Genomic DNA, 16959 nt, shown 5'->3' with positions numbered 1-16959 from the left:
AGATAAATAAGCACATACATTCATACACTGCCTCCAAATAACACCTTCCAATGGTTTTTTTTAACCCCAAGTCTCCGAAGTTCTCATCAGCTAAACGATGGGACCTCTGCATTCAAAGTGAGGCAAGGACCTACATAGGACACCTTGGAAAGTGGCGACGGTCTTCAAGTTCCAGATATCCAAGTCCGGTGTCGTGTATCAGGCTTACTTGTTGCCAACCACTTCATGCTCATGCTCTCATGTGAGAGGCTTTGGCAAAGTGGTGCCAACCATGAGGCTGGCCTCACTCCAGGGTGCTCAGTGGCCTGACATTAGGGGCTGGAACCTTCCCTCCCAGCAACTGTTTGCCATAAATGCACCTCACAGCTTAGTCCTGGATCTTCCACATAGACTGTAGAAAACGATTCCTTAGCATGCCGCGGGGTTGCGACTAGTACAAGATTTCAGACTGTGCTGCTTTGTTGTTAATTATTACGCCAATTGAACTTTTCAAGTAGCTTTAATAAAGTTCTATTTAATATATATATATATATTTTTTTTTTTTAATTATTAATGGTCACTGGCAAAGAGCGTGCTTGTGGGTAGTCCCTGGGCAAGGAGCCTGGAGGGAGCAGTCCTGCAAGTGCTGTGAGAGGGGAATTCTGATAAAGTGGATGAATGTCGGCAGATTGCTGTCAGAACAGGAGCCAAACTTTTGTTGAGTTGACATTTCAAGTGTAAACATGTAGCTGAACATCTGCATCTGAAATGGGGCATGCGCTATCCTTTGTAATTGGCAGTATCTGCCCACTAATGCATGAAGGAGGCTTTGAATGACGACGGTATGTTACTTGAGCCTCTGTTTTAGCAAAGAAAAGAAGCTGTGCAGTCAAGAATAAAAAAAACATAATGTGATTTTTTTTTTGGTTGCTGATTTACAGATCAAAGATTTTTCATAATTTTGCTACTTTATTGAATTACCACAATGATGAAGTTTAGTATTAAAAGTGGTGTTAAAGTACACATATTTTCTTAAGCCAGGTGTGCTGCTTTGAAAAGAGTGACCCTTTTCTCTTTTGAAGCTTTTAATAAAAATAAAGTACAGTACAAAGAAATTGTATAAGTAGGCAACTCCTCTCCCCAGAAAATGGAATTGTAATTAACTACAAATGGGATCTTCGCCTTCATCCTCATCATCATTGAATTCAGAAATGTGGTACAGGTGAGCAAACTCTGCTTGTATTTGCTTCTTGTTGTCTGCCCAGCTGAAGGGGAAGTTTCATCAACCTGCACGTTGTTTTGCTATTTTGCAGAATAAACATAATCTGGACGTTACTTTTGTCACCTGTGGGATTTGCATGCTGTACGGTTCAATCATGAGCGAGGAGAAACAGAAGGAGCGATTATCACAGAGGTCTGTAACTCTCCTTTCAATTGAGGCCCACTATGCTGTGATTATAGACTCTATGGGGGTCATTTTGACTTTTTGCAATAATGTAAATCAGGTGATAGCAAATTGGCAGGCCGTTTTACATCTCTCCCAACATCCGATTCACTATCATCTGTTTTACACTATCGCACAAAGACAAAATTACCCCCTTTGGGTTTAATTATGTTGCCTCATTTATGTTGATTTGTATTTTGCAGCAATGCAAGACTGACAGTATAATGTCGGAGTAGGTTGCCAATCTGACTGGACTGCAGCAGTGTAAGACCCCCCCAACCCCACCCCCTTTTTCACACCATTTGGGCTCAACACTGCAAAAAATCTTACTCCAGTGCGGCATCAAGCCAGGTTTAGGGAGTGGCCAGGGGAGGGGAGTTTTCGAGCACATTATGAACTTGAGCAGAATTTTATTTTGTTTTGTGTTTTGACCGTGTAAACACTCCCGCCCATTCTTTCAAAACATTCAAAATTTGCAGTGCTAGATGAAAGCTTTTCATCCGAGAGTAACTGTTGCAAGGCTCAGAGCTCTCTCCTGACTGTTGAAGTGTAGTTCACAGCCTGCAGCATAAATCGGGAGGTACTGGCTGTGAATTGCCTTGTACAGCAACTGGTATCAGACCAGTTGCGGGTCGTAACTACAGTATAACTTTCCCAAAACTGGGTGCCTCGTCTGACTAATTTAAATGGTGTGCTTTAGTGATGCAAGGCCCTTCGCCTTCCCCTGAAGGTAATGTGTGTTTTAGGATGTAAACTCAATATATTGTACAATGACCAGTGTTACACAGTATAATGGTGGCTGGCCTTTACTCCACAACCTGTAGCAGTTTAACCTGGCAGCAAAAAGATCTCCCTGTTTAGATTCAAAAGACCCAATCAATGCGTCGGATTTGGGGATTATGACGATCTGATTGGATACAAGGGGGGTAATTTTAACCTAACTAACTGGGCGGGAACCCCCGCCCAATATTACTCTTTATTGACTTTAACAGAGAGTAAAATCGGTCGGGGTGTAAAACCAGCATTGCACCCGATCCCGTCAGTTTCCCGACAGGCGGGTTAGGGTAAAATTGCCCCCCCACCGATCCAGAATCACTTAATCAGAGGGCCTGCAAACCAGCTGAGATGTCATCGTGTCATGGAACTCTATAAAACCCCAATATCTACATAAAAGATCGCCAGTCTTCGAATTCAGGATCGGATCACATGATAACGTGCTCGTGTTTTTTGGGCCAGAGTTAGATCACAGATCAGCCATGATCTTATCAAATGGCGGAGCGGGCTCGAGGGGCTGAATGGCCTACTCTTGTTCCTATGTGTTATATTTGATTCTTACATTACAACAGTGACCGCACTTCTAAAATACTTATTGGCTGTAAAGTGCTTTGGGACATTCTGAGATAATGAAAGGCACCTTATAAATGCAAGTTCTTCTAAATAAATATTTTTTTTAAATTTTCATCATGCGCTGATATTATGAAAAGTCTTTAACAGTAAGGAACAAATGCCCTCTTTGAACCCAACATTTCCCAATGTAATACATTGTCCCACTACACGCTCTTTCTACCCATTCAGTGGTTAGTGGTGACCTACAGCATTCCACCCGGCATCTGTTTACAAGAAGAGGACAACAAACCTGGTGAGCCAGCATCTGAAGGCCTATGTGACTGCATTGAGAAGCACTGGTCACAAGGCCTTGCGTCCCATCAGTGTTTACGCATTAAATTCCTTGGCGCTGCTTTCTTAAAGAACTACTGCCCCCGTTGCTGTAACTACCACTGGCCAAACCACCTTTTACACACAGAGTAAAACGGCTGGATTCAAGAGGGGTGCTTGTTTTGGGCCCTAGAAACTCACACGGTAATTGACCAGTGAAACCGACCACTGTCTCTGGTTTGAGCGAACTATTTGCCAATTAAATTAATAATCTTTTGATGGTGCCTTTGCCCTGAAATCTCTCAGTAAACAAGGAGTACATTATAGTTAAAGTGAAAAGGAATTCAGGAAAAGTAAGTAATTATACTGTTCCTTACAAAGGGACTTGAATGATGGGATTAGTGGTTCCATATATCTAAATATATATTATAATAATAATCAGATTACCTCAACAAAGAAATGAACTTTGTTTTGTTGCTGTGTGAAGTTTAATTGAAGTCCAATTACTGAACCCCTGTTAAAAAGATGGAGACTATCCAATTAAAGTTGAACACAATAAAAATGAAGCAAAATATATTTATATAATAATATATTTAATAGCTACATTGAAACACCCATATAAAAATACAAATTCATTTTGTACCGAGCCAAAACCCGGTGACCATTTAAGCTTGTATTGTCGTGAACTTTATTAACCTTTTATAAGTTTTAGTTACTCGGATAGGAAACAAAAAAGGATAAACGAAGAAAGACTAAGGTTGAGAGAGATTTTCTGACTAATCCCTCTCTGCTCCTTCCCTGCCTCCTTTCCCTTTGCCCGTGAATGTGGAGCAGACGCAAACCTTCAGTGTTTCCCTCCCTGGAACAAAGACTTCCTTAAATCAGGGAGTGAGTGAGTGGGCTCGCTGGAGCTGAGATAGCCCGACCTCGGCAGGTACAACAAGGAGTCTTGCCTTAACATGACTCCACTGCCTGGGACTTTTTTGTTGTTGTTGTACTTGTTGGAAATATCTTACATTTCTGTTCATGTGTGTGGTTCCAAAGGCTGGAGATTATCCTCCAAGCCGGCAGCTGAAGGATGTTAAATTTTAGCTGCTGCTTGACGGGTGGAGTAAACATCCTCCTGTGGTTATTTCCTCTCTGATACCACTCCAGGACATTTCCTATAGCTTTTTTTAAAAAAAAACACAGGATCTCTTGATAGTATCACATACACCAGACCGTAGCAGGACTTTGCTTCAGTGTGTGAGTGGAACGAGTGCTGAGTAAGACCATCCCAGTCTAGCTCAAGCAAAGCATGTTCATTTTCACTTTAACCCAATAACAGAGGTTCCCCCAAGCTGTTATCTCTGTAGATTCATGTTGTAGAGCCACAGAGGGCCACATTTCAAGTTTCAATCAGGCGCTGCGTGTATCTGTGGTTGCTGATACAGATCTTTGATGTTCTGATTTTATTCACCAGTCAGGCAACAACAAACAAAATATAAACACAATTAGGAATGAGTTGTCTGGGCTTGGAGGGCTGAATTGCCAGAGATCGGGGGCGCAGATAGCCAATAGCTAGTGTTCTATTGGCTAGAAATTACTGTAGGGTGGTTGTTGTACAATTGTTTAACAAGCTGAGATCAAATTTCTGTCCCTGCTATTTTAAAGAAGGTATTAACCTGCTTAAGATAAATGGTATAACATCTCCATTAAAATAGCAGAGAGGAATTTGATACAAGTGTCGATGTGTGTATGTATATCTATTTTTTTTAATACATACATACACTCGCCCATATATATACACATACATATATAAATACACATCTCTTCCCCGGGTGCTGGGCAGGCTTGTCCATTCTGAGCTGTGCCCAAATTTGGTGCACTAGTTGTACTGCAGGCCCACCCCCTGCATGGGAAAATGGGGCAGAAATAGGAGTGCAACTGTGTGGGCCTGGCTACTGGCCTTGGAGATCAACAGGCAGAAGGCCTAAAGATTTGGTGCATCACTGGAAAAAAGGGATCTGACTTACCATTTGTGTCCTCTTCGCCTTTAGTGCCAGGTCCCCTCAGACCCTCCCCGCCCCCCCCCCCCCCTCCAACCTGACAGTCCCTGCTCCACCCCTTGATGGAAGCCCTGGATATCCCAGGGCAACATAAAGATGGCGGAATAACAGGACTCCACCTCTTTTGCCTGACCTTTGCGTCCAGGGAATAGGCATTTCTTGGGAGTAAAAGTCAGGAAAACTGGCTTTTAAAACTTTTCATGCTAAAAACATAAATGGATATGAAATCTTTTAAAAGACCAGTGAAATCTTGCCTCCGTGTAGAGCAACAATGAGATTGTTCAAGGAGCTTGCCGTGAGCTGGTTGGTATCACCAGCCTACTGTTGACCTATAAACGCTGGTAACCGCAAAACTGAAAATAAATTCTTCTCTTCAAAATTATCTTGTGATGCATCCGTCGAAAAACTATTATGTCCACTGGTTGATTGGTGGTCAGTATGTTTACTAGCAAGCAACACTTATACATCCTGACAATTTGCTAGCTCAGGAGCGACACTTTTTTTTAATAACTAGTCAATCAGCCATGGCATTGCACTTGGAGGAGTAGATCTTGACTTTGTGCGATAGTGTAAAACAGGTGATAGCACACTGGCAGCTGGTTTTACATCTCTCCCGATTTCAACGGAAATAAATATCATATATATATCCTTTAATAATGTGTGAGCCTGCTTTTAGCTTCCCCGTTTAGATTGTATTTCCAATCTACTATTATGACCGAAGTGTACTACCTCACATTTTGCAACATGAAACTGCATCTACTAATGTTCCGCCCAATCATTTATCTAAATCCTTTGGAAATGTTCTTTTCTCTTCATAATTACACTATTTTGTACTATCTCATATAAACTGTATTTTTTAAAATCTTTTTTATTTGGTTTAATTGTCAATTCACATCCTCAGCAACAATATATCACATTTAATTTAAGAAACTTTTCTTTAAGTCGGTCCTTCTAAAACTGCTTCATTGAGTTTCTAACTTAATGATGCCATTTTTTCAGGGGACTAGGAAGTGGATGTGTAATCCTTTCACCTCTGGAACAGAGGTTCATATGCAACTCGGACTAACTGGATGAAATCCTTTGCTCTGTGTTGGTAATAGGGGTTCTAAGTGAAATGAGTTTGGGAAATCTGTCTCAGAAAGGCTGTGTAATTATGATGAGGGAAGTGCCCAGCTAAAGTTGGGGGTTCAGCCACATTGTTAGGGCATAGCAGGAAGAAATTTACCCTGCAACTGGCCTGTCCAGTGATGAACACAAAAAATATTATATTGCTTTTTAAAGGGTGAAATGAGCCCTACTGCTCTGTGCAACTGAACTGTAATAAGCACACATTATACAATCAAATAGTCAGAAGTTGGTGTTGTTAGATATAGTTGTGTATATATAGTACTTATTAATGAGATATCTGAAAATATCAATGAATATTTTGCTACTTTCTCTTCAGATTATCAGAAATTGTGACGATTCTCCAAGAGAAAGACATCGAGGATCATGTGAAGGCCCTAATGATTGAGATAGGCTGTAACGATGAGATGGAAGAAGATTTTGAAGTTCCCCCTGTTTGCTACCAGATTCGGTGAAGCCACAGGGTAGTGAGACCCCCTCCTTCTCCACCCCAACCCCCACCGCTCTCCAGATGCATTAGTTTGTCAAAGCTTATAAATCTCTGCATGTTGGTCTATCAGTGTTGCAAATCAAATCTGTTAAAGGGCTTAGATTTCTTTTTTTTTAAATGTTGCTGGGTTTTTTTTCTCCCAAAATATTTTATGAAGATAGTGGTCGAGTGCAGCACTGAAAAATGGTTTAAGTTGTTGCTGTCACATACACACGTTTTAAGTGATACTAAACTGCAGACTGTGGAGAGAGTCATAAGCCTAGATTTCGGATTGCCTTTAACACCGGCTGCAACCCGTTTTAAAATAACCCCAATCAGAAGAGCTAGGCTACACTGACCTTTCACCCCAGAATCTGGGGTTTGAATCCAACCCAGACTGAGAGGATGAACATCTCCTCTGTGTCGTTCTTTCCGTTCACAGTAAAGATCCTACGTGGCATGAATTGGGACAGTCGCGACTCGGTTTTGTAGTGGTAATGGGTCCATCACACAAAACTGCCCCTAATTCAGTAATAATTGGCACTAAATTGTCAGTCACACTCAGAGCATATACATTTCCACCCATTGCCTGTCTAGCTGCCATATTAGTGTGGGAAATGGAAATGCCACGTCGTAGTAATACGAAATGCTCTTCCAAGTTCAGGATTTAAGATCTACCGATGAGGTAGAAGACAAACTTCGCCAGCACCTGGTCCAGGCTTAAGAGTGTTTCAGAGTGGATGCCAATCGTGGAAAATGTTCCATTCTTCATCCTTCACCTTAATGAGCACAGATTTCACTGTAAATGAAAATACTTTTATTGCAAAAGGTAAATGTAATGCTGCAGATTAAAAATGCACTAGCCAAACCAGAGTTTTATTAGCCAAATCCTTTGAACCCAAAAATAACAAGGAATGAAAAGTAATGAAAGAAAAGCCGGAGGAAAATGCCACCAAAAAATTCAAGTACATTCCTGGCAGGTTTGAACCTTGAGGTTGCTGTCAGAAAAGGGATTCCATCACTTACCCGATGGATTTTAAAGGGAAATAACTAGTCCAACAGAAACAGAGCAGCCTTATTATGAAGTATGTGCCAATGAGAATGCCTCATAGTACGTAAACAGTGTAAGTGAGGCCGTAAAAACTCCCAATGTTGTAACGAGTATTAGAAGGTAAATTGACATAATCGTAACAGGCTAATTTTCACAATTCATGAAAGTAAACGCAGTGTCAGTTGCAAGTTATATTTTATCATATTTCCTCTCCTTTCTCCCCAACCCTGCTTTTCTCTATGCCACGTGCATTCTTTGGCTGAGAGAACTGGTTGAAATTGCTCCCAAGCTTCTGTTTAATGCCATTCACATACTTCTCAGCCTCTGCATTCTTTGGGTGGTGAGAGTGGCTTAGGGTGAGGGACCCTTTGATTTTGCCCGCTCATTTTTCCTATGGGTTTACATTAGGAGGCTCAGCACCTGCCACTGATGATTATAGCAGCGATCAGTGATATGGAGCACACTGCAGCCACTATGTCACAATGCTTTCATTTTTGGTCATCTTGTCTGGTCATTATCTCATTGCTGTTTGTGGGACCTTGCTGGGTGCAAATTGGCTGCTGCGTTTACTACATTACAACAGTGACTACAATTCAAAAAGTACTTAATTGGCTGTAAAGCGCTTCGGGACGACCTGAGGTCATGAAAGGCGCTATATAAATGCAAGTCTTTCTGTTACATGTTCAATTCATCACATTTTCGGAAGGGGAGGGACACCTTGCTAGAGCTGTGTAATTTTGGAAATAACATTTAAAATCTAGCAGGCTTTGGATTTTGAATAGTGTCTGCATTTAGGTATGTTACCCGATGGATTTAACCCTTACACTGCTGAATTAACAAGAAGCAATACAGTTACTAACACAATTCCTCTGACAGGTGCTGTATAGGTTAAGGCTATGGCTGGTTTTCACCCTTTTTGAAACTCTTGTCCTCACATTTCCTTCCTGAGGTAGAAAGACCCCAGTTTGGAAATGGTAACTTTTGCACCAACTGGGATTGCATGCATCTCACTGCCTGTTTAATGATGGCAACCTTCATGCATTGGAAGTAAAGAGCACTTTAATCTTTTTCCCTTGTGTAGAAACTATACAGAAAATAATTGCAACTAAGGCTGTGAGAACCTACAGTTAATCGAAACTATTGTGTTTAGTAATGGATGCTAATTATTTACAAAGTGAGAGTCAATTCTGGTTGAGGTTGGCTGCCGTCCTGCTTTGAATCAAATTGAAGTGTAAAGCTGTAGAGAGGGTCAGCTGATGGGCATGCACCAGAAAATAGTAATGAAGATAAATATCTGTAGAGTGCCATGGAAAGGACTGCACAACATTATATATTGTAGTGATTAATCTGTGCTGGAACTTGATACCCAAATAAACAAAGAGTTGTCAAACGAAACCATTAGAGAATCCTTTGTGTTTATTTTAAGGCATTGTATAAAATATAAAATGTATGTACACAAACTAAATGGCTATATACATTTTGGCTTATATCAAAAAGTGATACAAAAATTAGATTAATATACGCCTCAAATCGGAAGCGTAGAAGTCAATGTTCATTTTGTTTATTCTATACATAACTAATTGTGTCCTTGCAAATAATTGGTTTCCTACTTCTGCTTTTCATCAAAGCAATGAATTTATCAAAGTCTGTTGATGCTTCGTGCGTCTGGGGTAGGTTAGAGTGAGAACGATGCAGATAAGAGAGCTTCGGCATGTAATTACCCAAATTTGTCGGACAAGAGAGTCTCTTTGATAGCATATGTGCATGGCTGTTGTCTCTGCTGCTTTGGTACTTTGGGTCTGTACTCTTTGACCTGTCAGCCCTAGAGATGTTGGCCAGTTTACGCCTGACGTTTCCAGAGATGTTCAGGATGAATTCGTGAGGCTTCCCCAACCATCTGCCGGAGTGATCCTTGGCCCTTGGTTCCTTCATCTCGTCAATCTCCTCTGGTAGGTCCATCCAGTTTTCCACCAGATCTGCAAAACAGTTGTCCCCCAGTACAAGGGGCTGCCTATTCCTGCTCTGGGAGAGCAAATTCACTGTCCAGTCATTGGGATCTGCATAATCGAAAATCTTCCAAGAGCACTGTTCCGAATAAACATCGGAAGTAGATTTTGGTCTTATTTTTTTGTTTGGTCCCAAGCCAATTTTATTCCTCAAAATCCCAACAGTGGGCAGTCTATTTTCTCTCAAACATGGCGAGCTTCCCACGCGGGCCGCCTTTGTCAATGTGGGCCCGGATGCTTCTGAGTAACCCGAGTCGAACTCCAAGCTTCTCTCACTGGTGGGTGACGCAAATACTGATGGGCTACTTTCCTCCTCGCTTCTCGGAGATGCCAGGCAACACGCAGAGTCATATGTGTCCGATTCTGAGACGTCTGAGGTAAAACTGTGGGAGTTCCTCCCCTTGGCGGGAGGCAAGGGCACCTCCTCCTCCTTCAGGCTAATGGTGCTGATGTTGTGAATCTGCTTCAGGTCCTGCAGTGCCTGCATCATACACTGCATTTGATCTCGAAGACAAGCCCCCGCCTCCTTCATATTTATCTGGGCAAAACAAAAACACAAGAAAACAATAAGCAATTCAAATTGAAGTACTCATAATCTGCAATTATTTTTCTATCATGGTTTTAATATTAACTGTTACAGTGTAAAATCTCACAAGGGAGGGCTCTGATTTGCTGAAAATCATTCCTAAATTCTCAGTTCGTAGTTCACTCAGTTAGTGTGTGTTGGTGTCTGTGTGCGCCTATGTATGTGTGTCTACCTTGGTGTCTGTGTGTGTGTAGATGGTTGTGTATCCCTAATGTGCGTGTGTGAATGCATATCTCTGTACATCATGTGTACATACATGCAACTGTAAGTGTATGGAAATACTTGGGTACACCTTTCATGGGTGAGTCAATGTCTGTGTGTGTATGTGTTTATACCTACCTGTGCGTTTGTATGTACTTGTCTTCATGAGCAGTGTATATCCCCATATTTATATTGGTCTCTGTGCACCAGGGTCTGTTTATAACCCAGCTTTGCACACATACCAGTATGCCTTCCAATATGCTTTCCAATCCACTAAAATCCACATTAATCACCATTACTGGCTAAGCACCAATGGCGCGAAGATGTAATTAGCTCCAGACCTCATTGTGTCCTGCAGTCTGCTTCATTCCTATTGTGTGCATCCAGCAGTGTGTAATAGGTTATCTGTGATCATATGGTACTGTACCCATTACCCCAGCTCTATATCTTAGGAAGACATGTAGTGAAATTTACAGCACATTAAAATAACTTTAATACACATTTTCTATGAGATTAACTAAGAAGGTTTTTATCTCTTCCAATTAAGTTCAGGTTCTTACAATAAATATTTTGAACTTAAGGCTGTATGAGTTGGTACTGTTCAGCGTATCCCTGAGGCCCCGATTCTACACAACACTGATTTACACACACGAGACATGGTGTGTCTAGTAACCATACAAAGACCTACTCTGGGTATGAATGTGCTCTTATAATAAAGATGCATTCCATTTTTTTAACTCTTCCCGCCCCTCAAAAGTAGAATTGACTTTCTTTGAGTATCACTCCATCCACTGCAGTCCATGGCTTGGGTGTCAATTGCAGTGTCGAACAGGCTCCCTCTGGTGACTCGATTGCTAAATGCATCATGTGATGCAGCACTGGGCCATATAGATCAGGAAGATCCCAGGTTCCAGTCCTGATTCACTTTAATGATCTCAGGACATGAAGCTCCAACGGAGCCGTTCGGACCATCAAACCCACTCCTTCCACATGACTAGCTCAAATATATTCCCCCACCGCCCCTGCCCAATCTCTCAAGCTGGAGAAAGGAGAGTGGCTGTGATACAATTTGAAAAAATAACCCCCCACGCCCACAAATCTTGAATCTGGTTTCTTTCTCCAATCAGTACTAATAACGCTTCTAATAGTATATTCACCGTGAATGTCTCTCGTGAGCAAAAATTAATGAGCCTTTCGGGAGACTGGGCTCACTGGAGTAAACATTGTTGCTTCTGGAGAGTTGGGGATGAGTAAGAAAAGGGACAGACTCTCTTTTTCCAGAAACATTCCAATTCAGCAGCGTAAAAGCTGCGGGCAGGTAGTAACACGTTAACCGTGTCGGCGAACACCTGGACACTCACTGCTTACCTGGCCTGCTTCGTGGTAATTTAATGAAGGGCTCTGCATTCTCCAGATGCCATTTTTTTTTAAAAATCCACATCAAGCTGCTGATGTGCATTCATTCCATTAAATCCTTATCCCATCTCCGAATGAAGAAGGGAGTCCCCACACGGGCTGGATGGGCATTGCCAGGACCAGATGGCTGCTGTAGCCCGCAGCATCTGCCTCTGCCCCCTCGGCACGTCTCTCATCGTCCGGGGCTCGGTTTACAGCCTGGGACCACAGCCCTAGTTAGAAACTCAACTGGGCAATCTTAAATCATAAAACATTTTTTTTTAAAAAGCAATAATTTAACAAGTTGCTGGCCATGGGTTGCTGCGCCCCGAGGAATCTATCAAGGTATTAACAATTCTTATATTGAATGAACGAGCATAATACAGATGATTCAATATCTGTCATATATGGAGTTTTAAAAATAACCACAGATTCCAGAATGACATTTGATTTTAGTCCTACTCGCCCCGTTTCTGTAAATCTGGACCTTTCATCTACTTAAAAATAATCTTTTAAACAACCCCCCACCCGTGAACGGTTGTCAGTGGAAAATACAGTAAAACACGAATCGCCGATGAAAGTTTACCATTTATCTTTCTCTCAAACTCACCATTTCTTTCCTAAGGTGACAAATGAAATCATCGAGTTTGGCGTCCTGCATCACCGAGGTCTCTGTAGCCTCCCTCCCAGCTCTGTACTGTGAACAGTCTCAATCCTACATTGGAAATCGCTGCTTCTTCACTCCTTTTAATTCTCTTCCCTCTTTTTTTTCTCGCAATTTTTAAAAAACTTTTAGACACACTCACGTACATATATGTGCATTTATATATATATATATACACTCCTACTTTGGAGTCAACTCCCCCCTATTTAAAAAGTAGCCAGTCAGGGCACAGGCCCGTCCCCCGGAGGGAGGCACGAAGCCAATCCCCTCGCTCTGCAACCTTATACCAGAAGACATTACAGAGACTTACAACGTGGAAAAATTGACACTCCGCCAAGTGTCACCCAAGAGGCCAGCAAACCTCCTTCCACGTGTAGCTCATTTTTGTTTAACAAATGCTGCTTTGTGAAGTTTTTTTTCCTGAGGAAATAATATTGGAGTTAAGCAAGTTTGAACTTTGTAGAAAGTTTGCAATAATCTGCTGCAACTTTCTATTTATGGATTTGTGTCTCTACATTTGTTACTCTGTGTAGATATACTACTGGAGAAATCGAGACTCGTACACAGAGCCGTCGATTTCTGGTAATACATTATGACTGATTAATATGTCTATCATTCTGTGGGGTTTTACACATATTCCGGGTGAAATCCCCGCTACCTGTCACTCACTGGCCCCTTATTACTTGGAAATCCCAGGAGGACTGTGGTGGTGTCACAGACTCTGCTCAGTTTGTTGTGGGAACGAAATCTTCTTTCTAAATTTTTTCAGCAATCCTTGAAGTAGTTGAGGAGGATGCATGGGGTGAAATGGAGTTATAGATGGGGAGGGGAGTACAATTTATCATCTGTATAATGACTTTCCAACACCATGCTCCCTTTATCAAAACAGTCAATCCAATTTAATACAGAATATCCGTTTTAATTTACAATGTTAATTTTGATACAATATATCCATTTTAATCTCCAAGGTTGATTTTAATCGATGGGAAGGTTTCAAGAAGGAATGTTTTCTTTAATACTGGGTATCTGTAATTACAAGCTTGAAGGCTAGTTTGGCCTCACTGCAGGAAGCTGAGGTTGAATTTGTACCTTGGTGAGATGTGCTTAGTGCAGTTCTCATTGAGGAACTCGAACTGTTTTCACCTGGTGTTACAACACAGGGCCATAGCCAGACATATGCACTGTGTACACCAATCTGTACATTTTTTAATCCTCTCGGGCAGTAAATTGGTAACCTTGTGATACAACAGTTGATCTGCTGACCCAAGGGGCATGATCAGGAACTCACTGATGTTGCACTCCCTGATGATCCCCTCAGTGCCTGTCTTACCTGCAGCTCCTACCCAGTGCTGCTGCTTTGCTCTGGGAGTGAAACTCTGTGCACATGAGAATTCCTGATCTAACAATAGAGGAAGAGGGTGCTCTTGTGAAGGGAGAAGGCAGTGCCTGTGTGTATATATTTGGTACAAAGGGCGGTGGAAGCAGATTCGTTGATAATTTTCAAAAGGGAATTGGATAAATACTTGAAGGGGACAATTTTGTATGGCTATGGGGAAAGGACAGGGGAGTGGGGCTGATTGAATGGCTCTTTCAGGGAGCCGGCACAGGCACAATGGGCCAAATGGTCCCCTTCTGTGCTGTGTCATTCTGTGATTCCATGGTTGTTGACGTGTGTTTTCATTGCTTTTATTGTTGGAGATGCACTTATGGAACTTGAAGCTGGTTTCCAGCAACAGCCAGGACACAACTTTTGGAGCTGCATTTGGGGGCCTCAGGCCTCAAGACCAGGGTTAGGGCTCAGGGTCCAGTTGTGGCAGGAGGTAATGGCAGGCTCTATTGGGTCAGGTCATGGGAGGGTGGGGGGTGGTGGGTGGGTGAGGGGGTGGCAGCTGCGAGGGGTGACAGCGGGGGCAGGACCCAATTTTAAGAGCTCTCTGGCAGGTGGCAATATCTTGTGGACAGGAACAGGATTTGGCCATTCAGCCCCTCGAGCCTATTCCGCCATTGGCTGATCTGTATCTTAACTCCATCTACCCACCTTGGTTCCAAAACCCTTAACACCGCTGGAAGATCTCAAAGTTAATCATGAAACAGTCTCCCATACTTTGGAGAACAAATGTGGAGTGCTCAATTGGAAGTAAGTAAAATTAATAGATGAGTTTAATGGTGACAGGCAAGCATGGCATGAATAGTATGAGGGAATTAGGCATAACAGGAAAGTGTCAGGAGAAGTAATTGTGACATTTACAAGAAATGTACACACAGGGCAGAATTCTGTATATGTGCATATCTATGTCTGTGTAAATGTACGAGTGTATATAAAATATACTAGTCAATCTCTCGTGACATTGCACATGGGGAGTCAAGGGCAAATGTGAAGCAGGATTAAGGAGCAGTGGATAATTGGACTGGGCATGCAGATGTAATATGTAAAGACATATGTTCTGTCCTTATTTTTATGTTTCCATTATAAACGACTATGTCTACATTTATAATGAGAATGCCTATGTAAACTTGTCACGCTGTAATTACACCATCCCTCCAGTGGTGGTTTTAAAACGTCCTGTGTGAATATACAATTCTCTTGTTTCTCTCCCCATGAAACGTGATCAGAAAATAACCAGTTTCAATTCATAGTTCACTTGCAGTAAAAATGACTTGTTTCAGTTCTGGCTTTCCCAAAATGTTGAGTAAACTTTCTAATTTGACCGCGAGCTCTTACAGAGTTTGGATCTATTCTACGGCCTCTGCACTAACAGCGGTAGGCAGACGGCGGTGATATTCCAGAAGGGTTTGCAGAGCTGGATTAGACGCTACTCGCTGGGAGATTTCCCCCACCCCCTGAATCCTGCCCAAGGTGTCGGTCGCGTGGACACAGGTAGAGGCGCGTGCGGAGGTGAAATGTTGCAACTTGAATCTCTTCCGATCCACATTTTCAACCCAGTCCTGCCAGAAGACACACCCCACAAACCTGAGGATCTCTAGGCTGGCATGTGGGATATTTAATCCCTTATTATCGGCGGAGTAACAAGGCTGGGTGGGTGGGTGGGGGGGCGGGGGGGGTTGTGCTTTTCGACACCTCATTCTAAGATCTCACACTTTTAAAAATAAAGGAAAGAGCCCCCTCAGGAATTGTCTGGAGAGTCAGATTCGTCGTGTTGAAGGATTTCCTCATTAACAGAAGAACTGATATTTTAAACAGAGCGAATTTAACCCCCTCAGTGTAAAAGCTGTTGAAACAACGCGAACCGACCCCGAGGCTACAGCACCGCCAACCAGTATCCCAATCTCCAAATTTATCCTGGTTAAAGCTGCACATTGACGGGCGAAGTTATTACAGTGTAGGAACATAAATTACTTAACCCCAGATCCGGCCGCAAAGCAGGCTATTCATTTCCGTATAAAACAGAAATGCCACTAACTTAGTCCGTGTGTCGATCCAGTAGCAAATCCCATTCCTGGTTTTTTTTTTTCTGTGTGGCGTCAATTAATTTACCGGTTATTGCAGTCTCTCTGTGTGATTCAATTCGTGAAGCAAAATCTAGAAAACATTTAAACGTTCAGTGGGTGTCTGTTTCCAATGTAAGAACACAAGATGTAGTTTGGCTGCCCTCTGGAGTCAAATGTGCCTCGCTGCAAGTTCCATCGGAATGACAGCACAGAAGGTCATTTGGACCTCCCTAAATCTGGTTGTTTATTTAACCATTGTTATATCACTGGTTCAGTACAGTCGCGAAAAGGAGTACCTGTTAAATAACATCTCCTTTCTTGAAACATTTGCTTTATTATCGGGCCATCCTGTTATTTTTAATTGATAAATTACTTTCCTTGTCATATTTATTGTTGACACGGGCTGTTAAACCTTCCACTGACACCGGGTAATTTGTCGCCTTTGTTTTTTCAGTCTGGGCGCTTACCTAGTGAAATGAAATATAATCAAAATCAGATTAGATCACCATTGTCTGGACAGGATGAGATTGTGATTTAATGAGATTACTGATCTGATCAGTTTTGTCTTGACATGCCATTGTTTTTGGAATCATCAACCGTGTCAAGGAACAGTGTTTCTTCTTTCAAGGAGCAATACTGTCCTTCAGCAATAATACACAAATCTTTATCTCACTGTTTCTTAAGGGGCAGGAAATAAGGAGGTGATTAGTGTTGGAAAACACGGTCACAAAAGCGTTATCACTCCACTTGTGTGCGGCATCATCACCACATGTATCGCGCCTGGCTTTTTTAGATTCTTTGCCTCCTCAATTATTTTTGTTTGCCGGCTCCCCACTCCCCCAATTTTCTCCCCATCTTCCTGGAAGCACTGACTCTTGCTAGGGG

At 42.2% G+C, this 16959-nt stretch overlaps 2 protein-coding genes across 4 annotated transcripts in view; one reads left to right on the top strand and one right to left on the bottom strand.

The window, feature by feature from the left end:
• Positions 1 to 9167, top strand: part of LOC137334044 (ubiquitin-like modifier-activating enzyme 1) — a 212513-nt gene extending 203346 nt beyond the window's left edge. Inside the window, exons 24-25 of the mRNA XM_067998471.1 lie at positions 1293 to 1393; positions 6572 to 9167. Of these exons, the coding sequence (XP_067854572.1) occupies positions 1293 to 1393; positions 6572 to 6707 (237 nt within the window). The 3' untranslated portion in view covers positions 6708 to 9167. The remainder of the gene's footprint in view (positions 1 to 1292; positions 1394 to 6571) is intronic.
• Positions 9168 to 9176: 9 nt separating this feature from the next.
• On the bottom strand, positions 9177 to 16141 carry inka1a (inka box actin regulator 1a). Of its 3 annotated transcripts, none has more exons than XM_067998474.1 (2): positions 16121 to 16141; positions 9177 to 10316 (listed from the first exon to the last, which is right to left on the bottom strand). In XM_067998474.1, exon 2 carries the CDS (start codon positions 10308 to 10310, stop codon positions 9339 to 9341), a length of 972 nt encoding a protein of 323 aa, XP_067854575.1. In that variant the 5' UTR covers positions 10311 to 10316; positions 16121 to 16141; the 3' UTR covers positions 9177 to 9338. The 3 variants fall into 3 exon arrangements, with proteins under 3 accessions (XP_067854575.1, XP_067854574.1, XP_067854573.1); XM_067998473.1 differs by having other exon boundaries at positions 16047 to 16122; XM_067998472.1 differs by lacking the exon at positions 16121 to 16141 and adding an exon at positions 12571 to 12877.
• Positions 16142 to 16959: the final 818 nt, after the last annotated feature.

This window comes from Heptranchias perlo, chromosome 17, assembly GCF_035084215.1.
Source record: "Heptranchias perlo isolate sHepPer1 chromosome 17, sHepPer1.hap1, whole genome shotgun sequence".
Lineage (NCBI taxonomy): Eukaryota > Metazoa > Chordata > Chondrichthyes > Hexanchiformes > Hexanchidae > Heptranchias > Heptranchias perlo.
The sequence above is the reverse complement of the archived record's forward strand: the minus strand, read 5'-3'. Positions and strand labels throughout refer to the sequence as shown.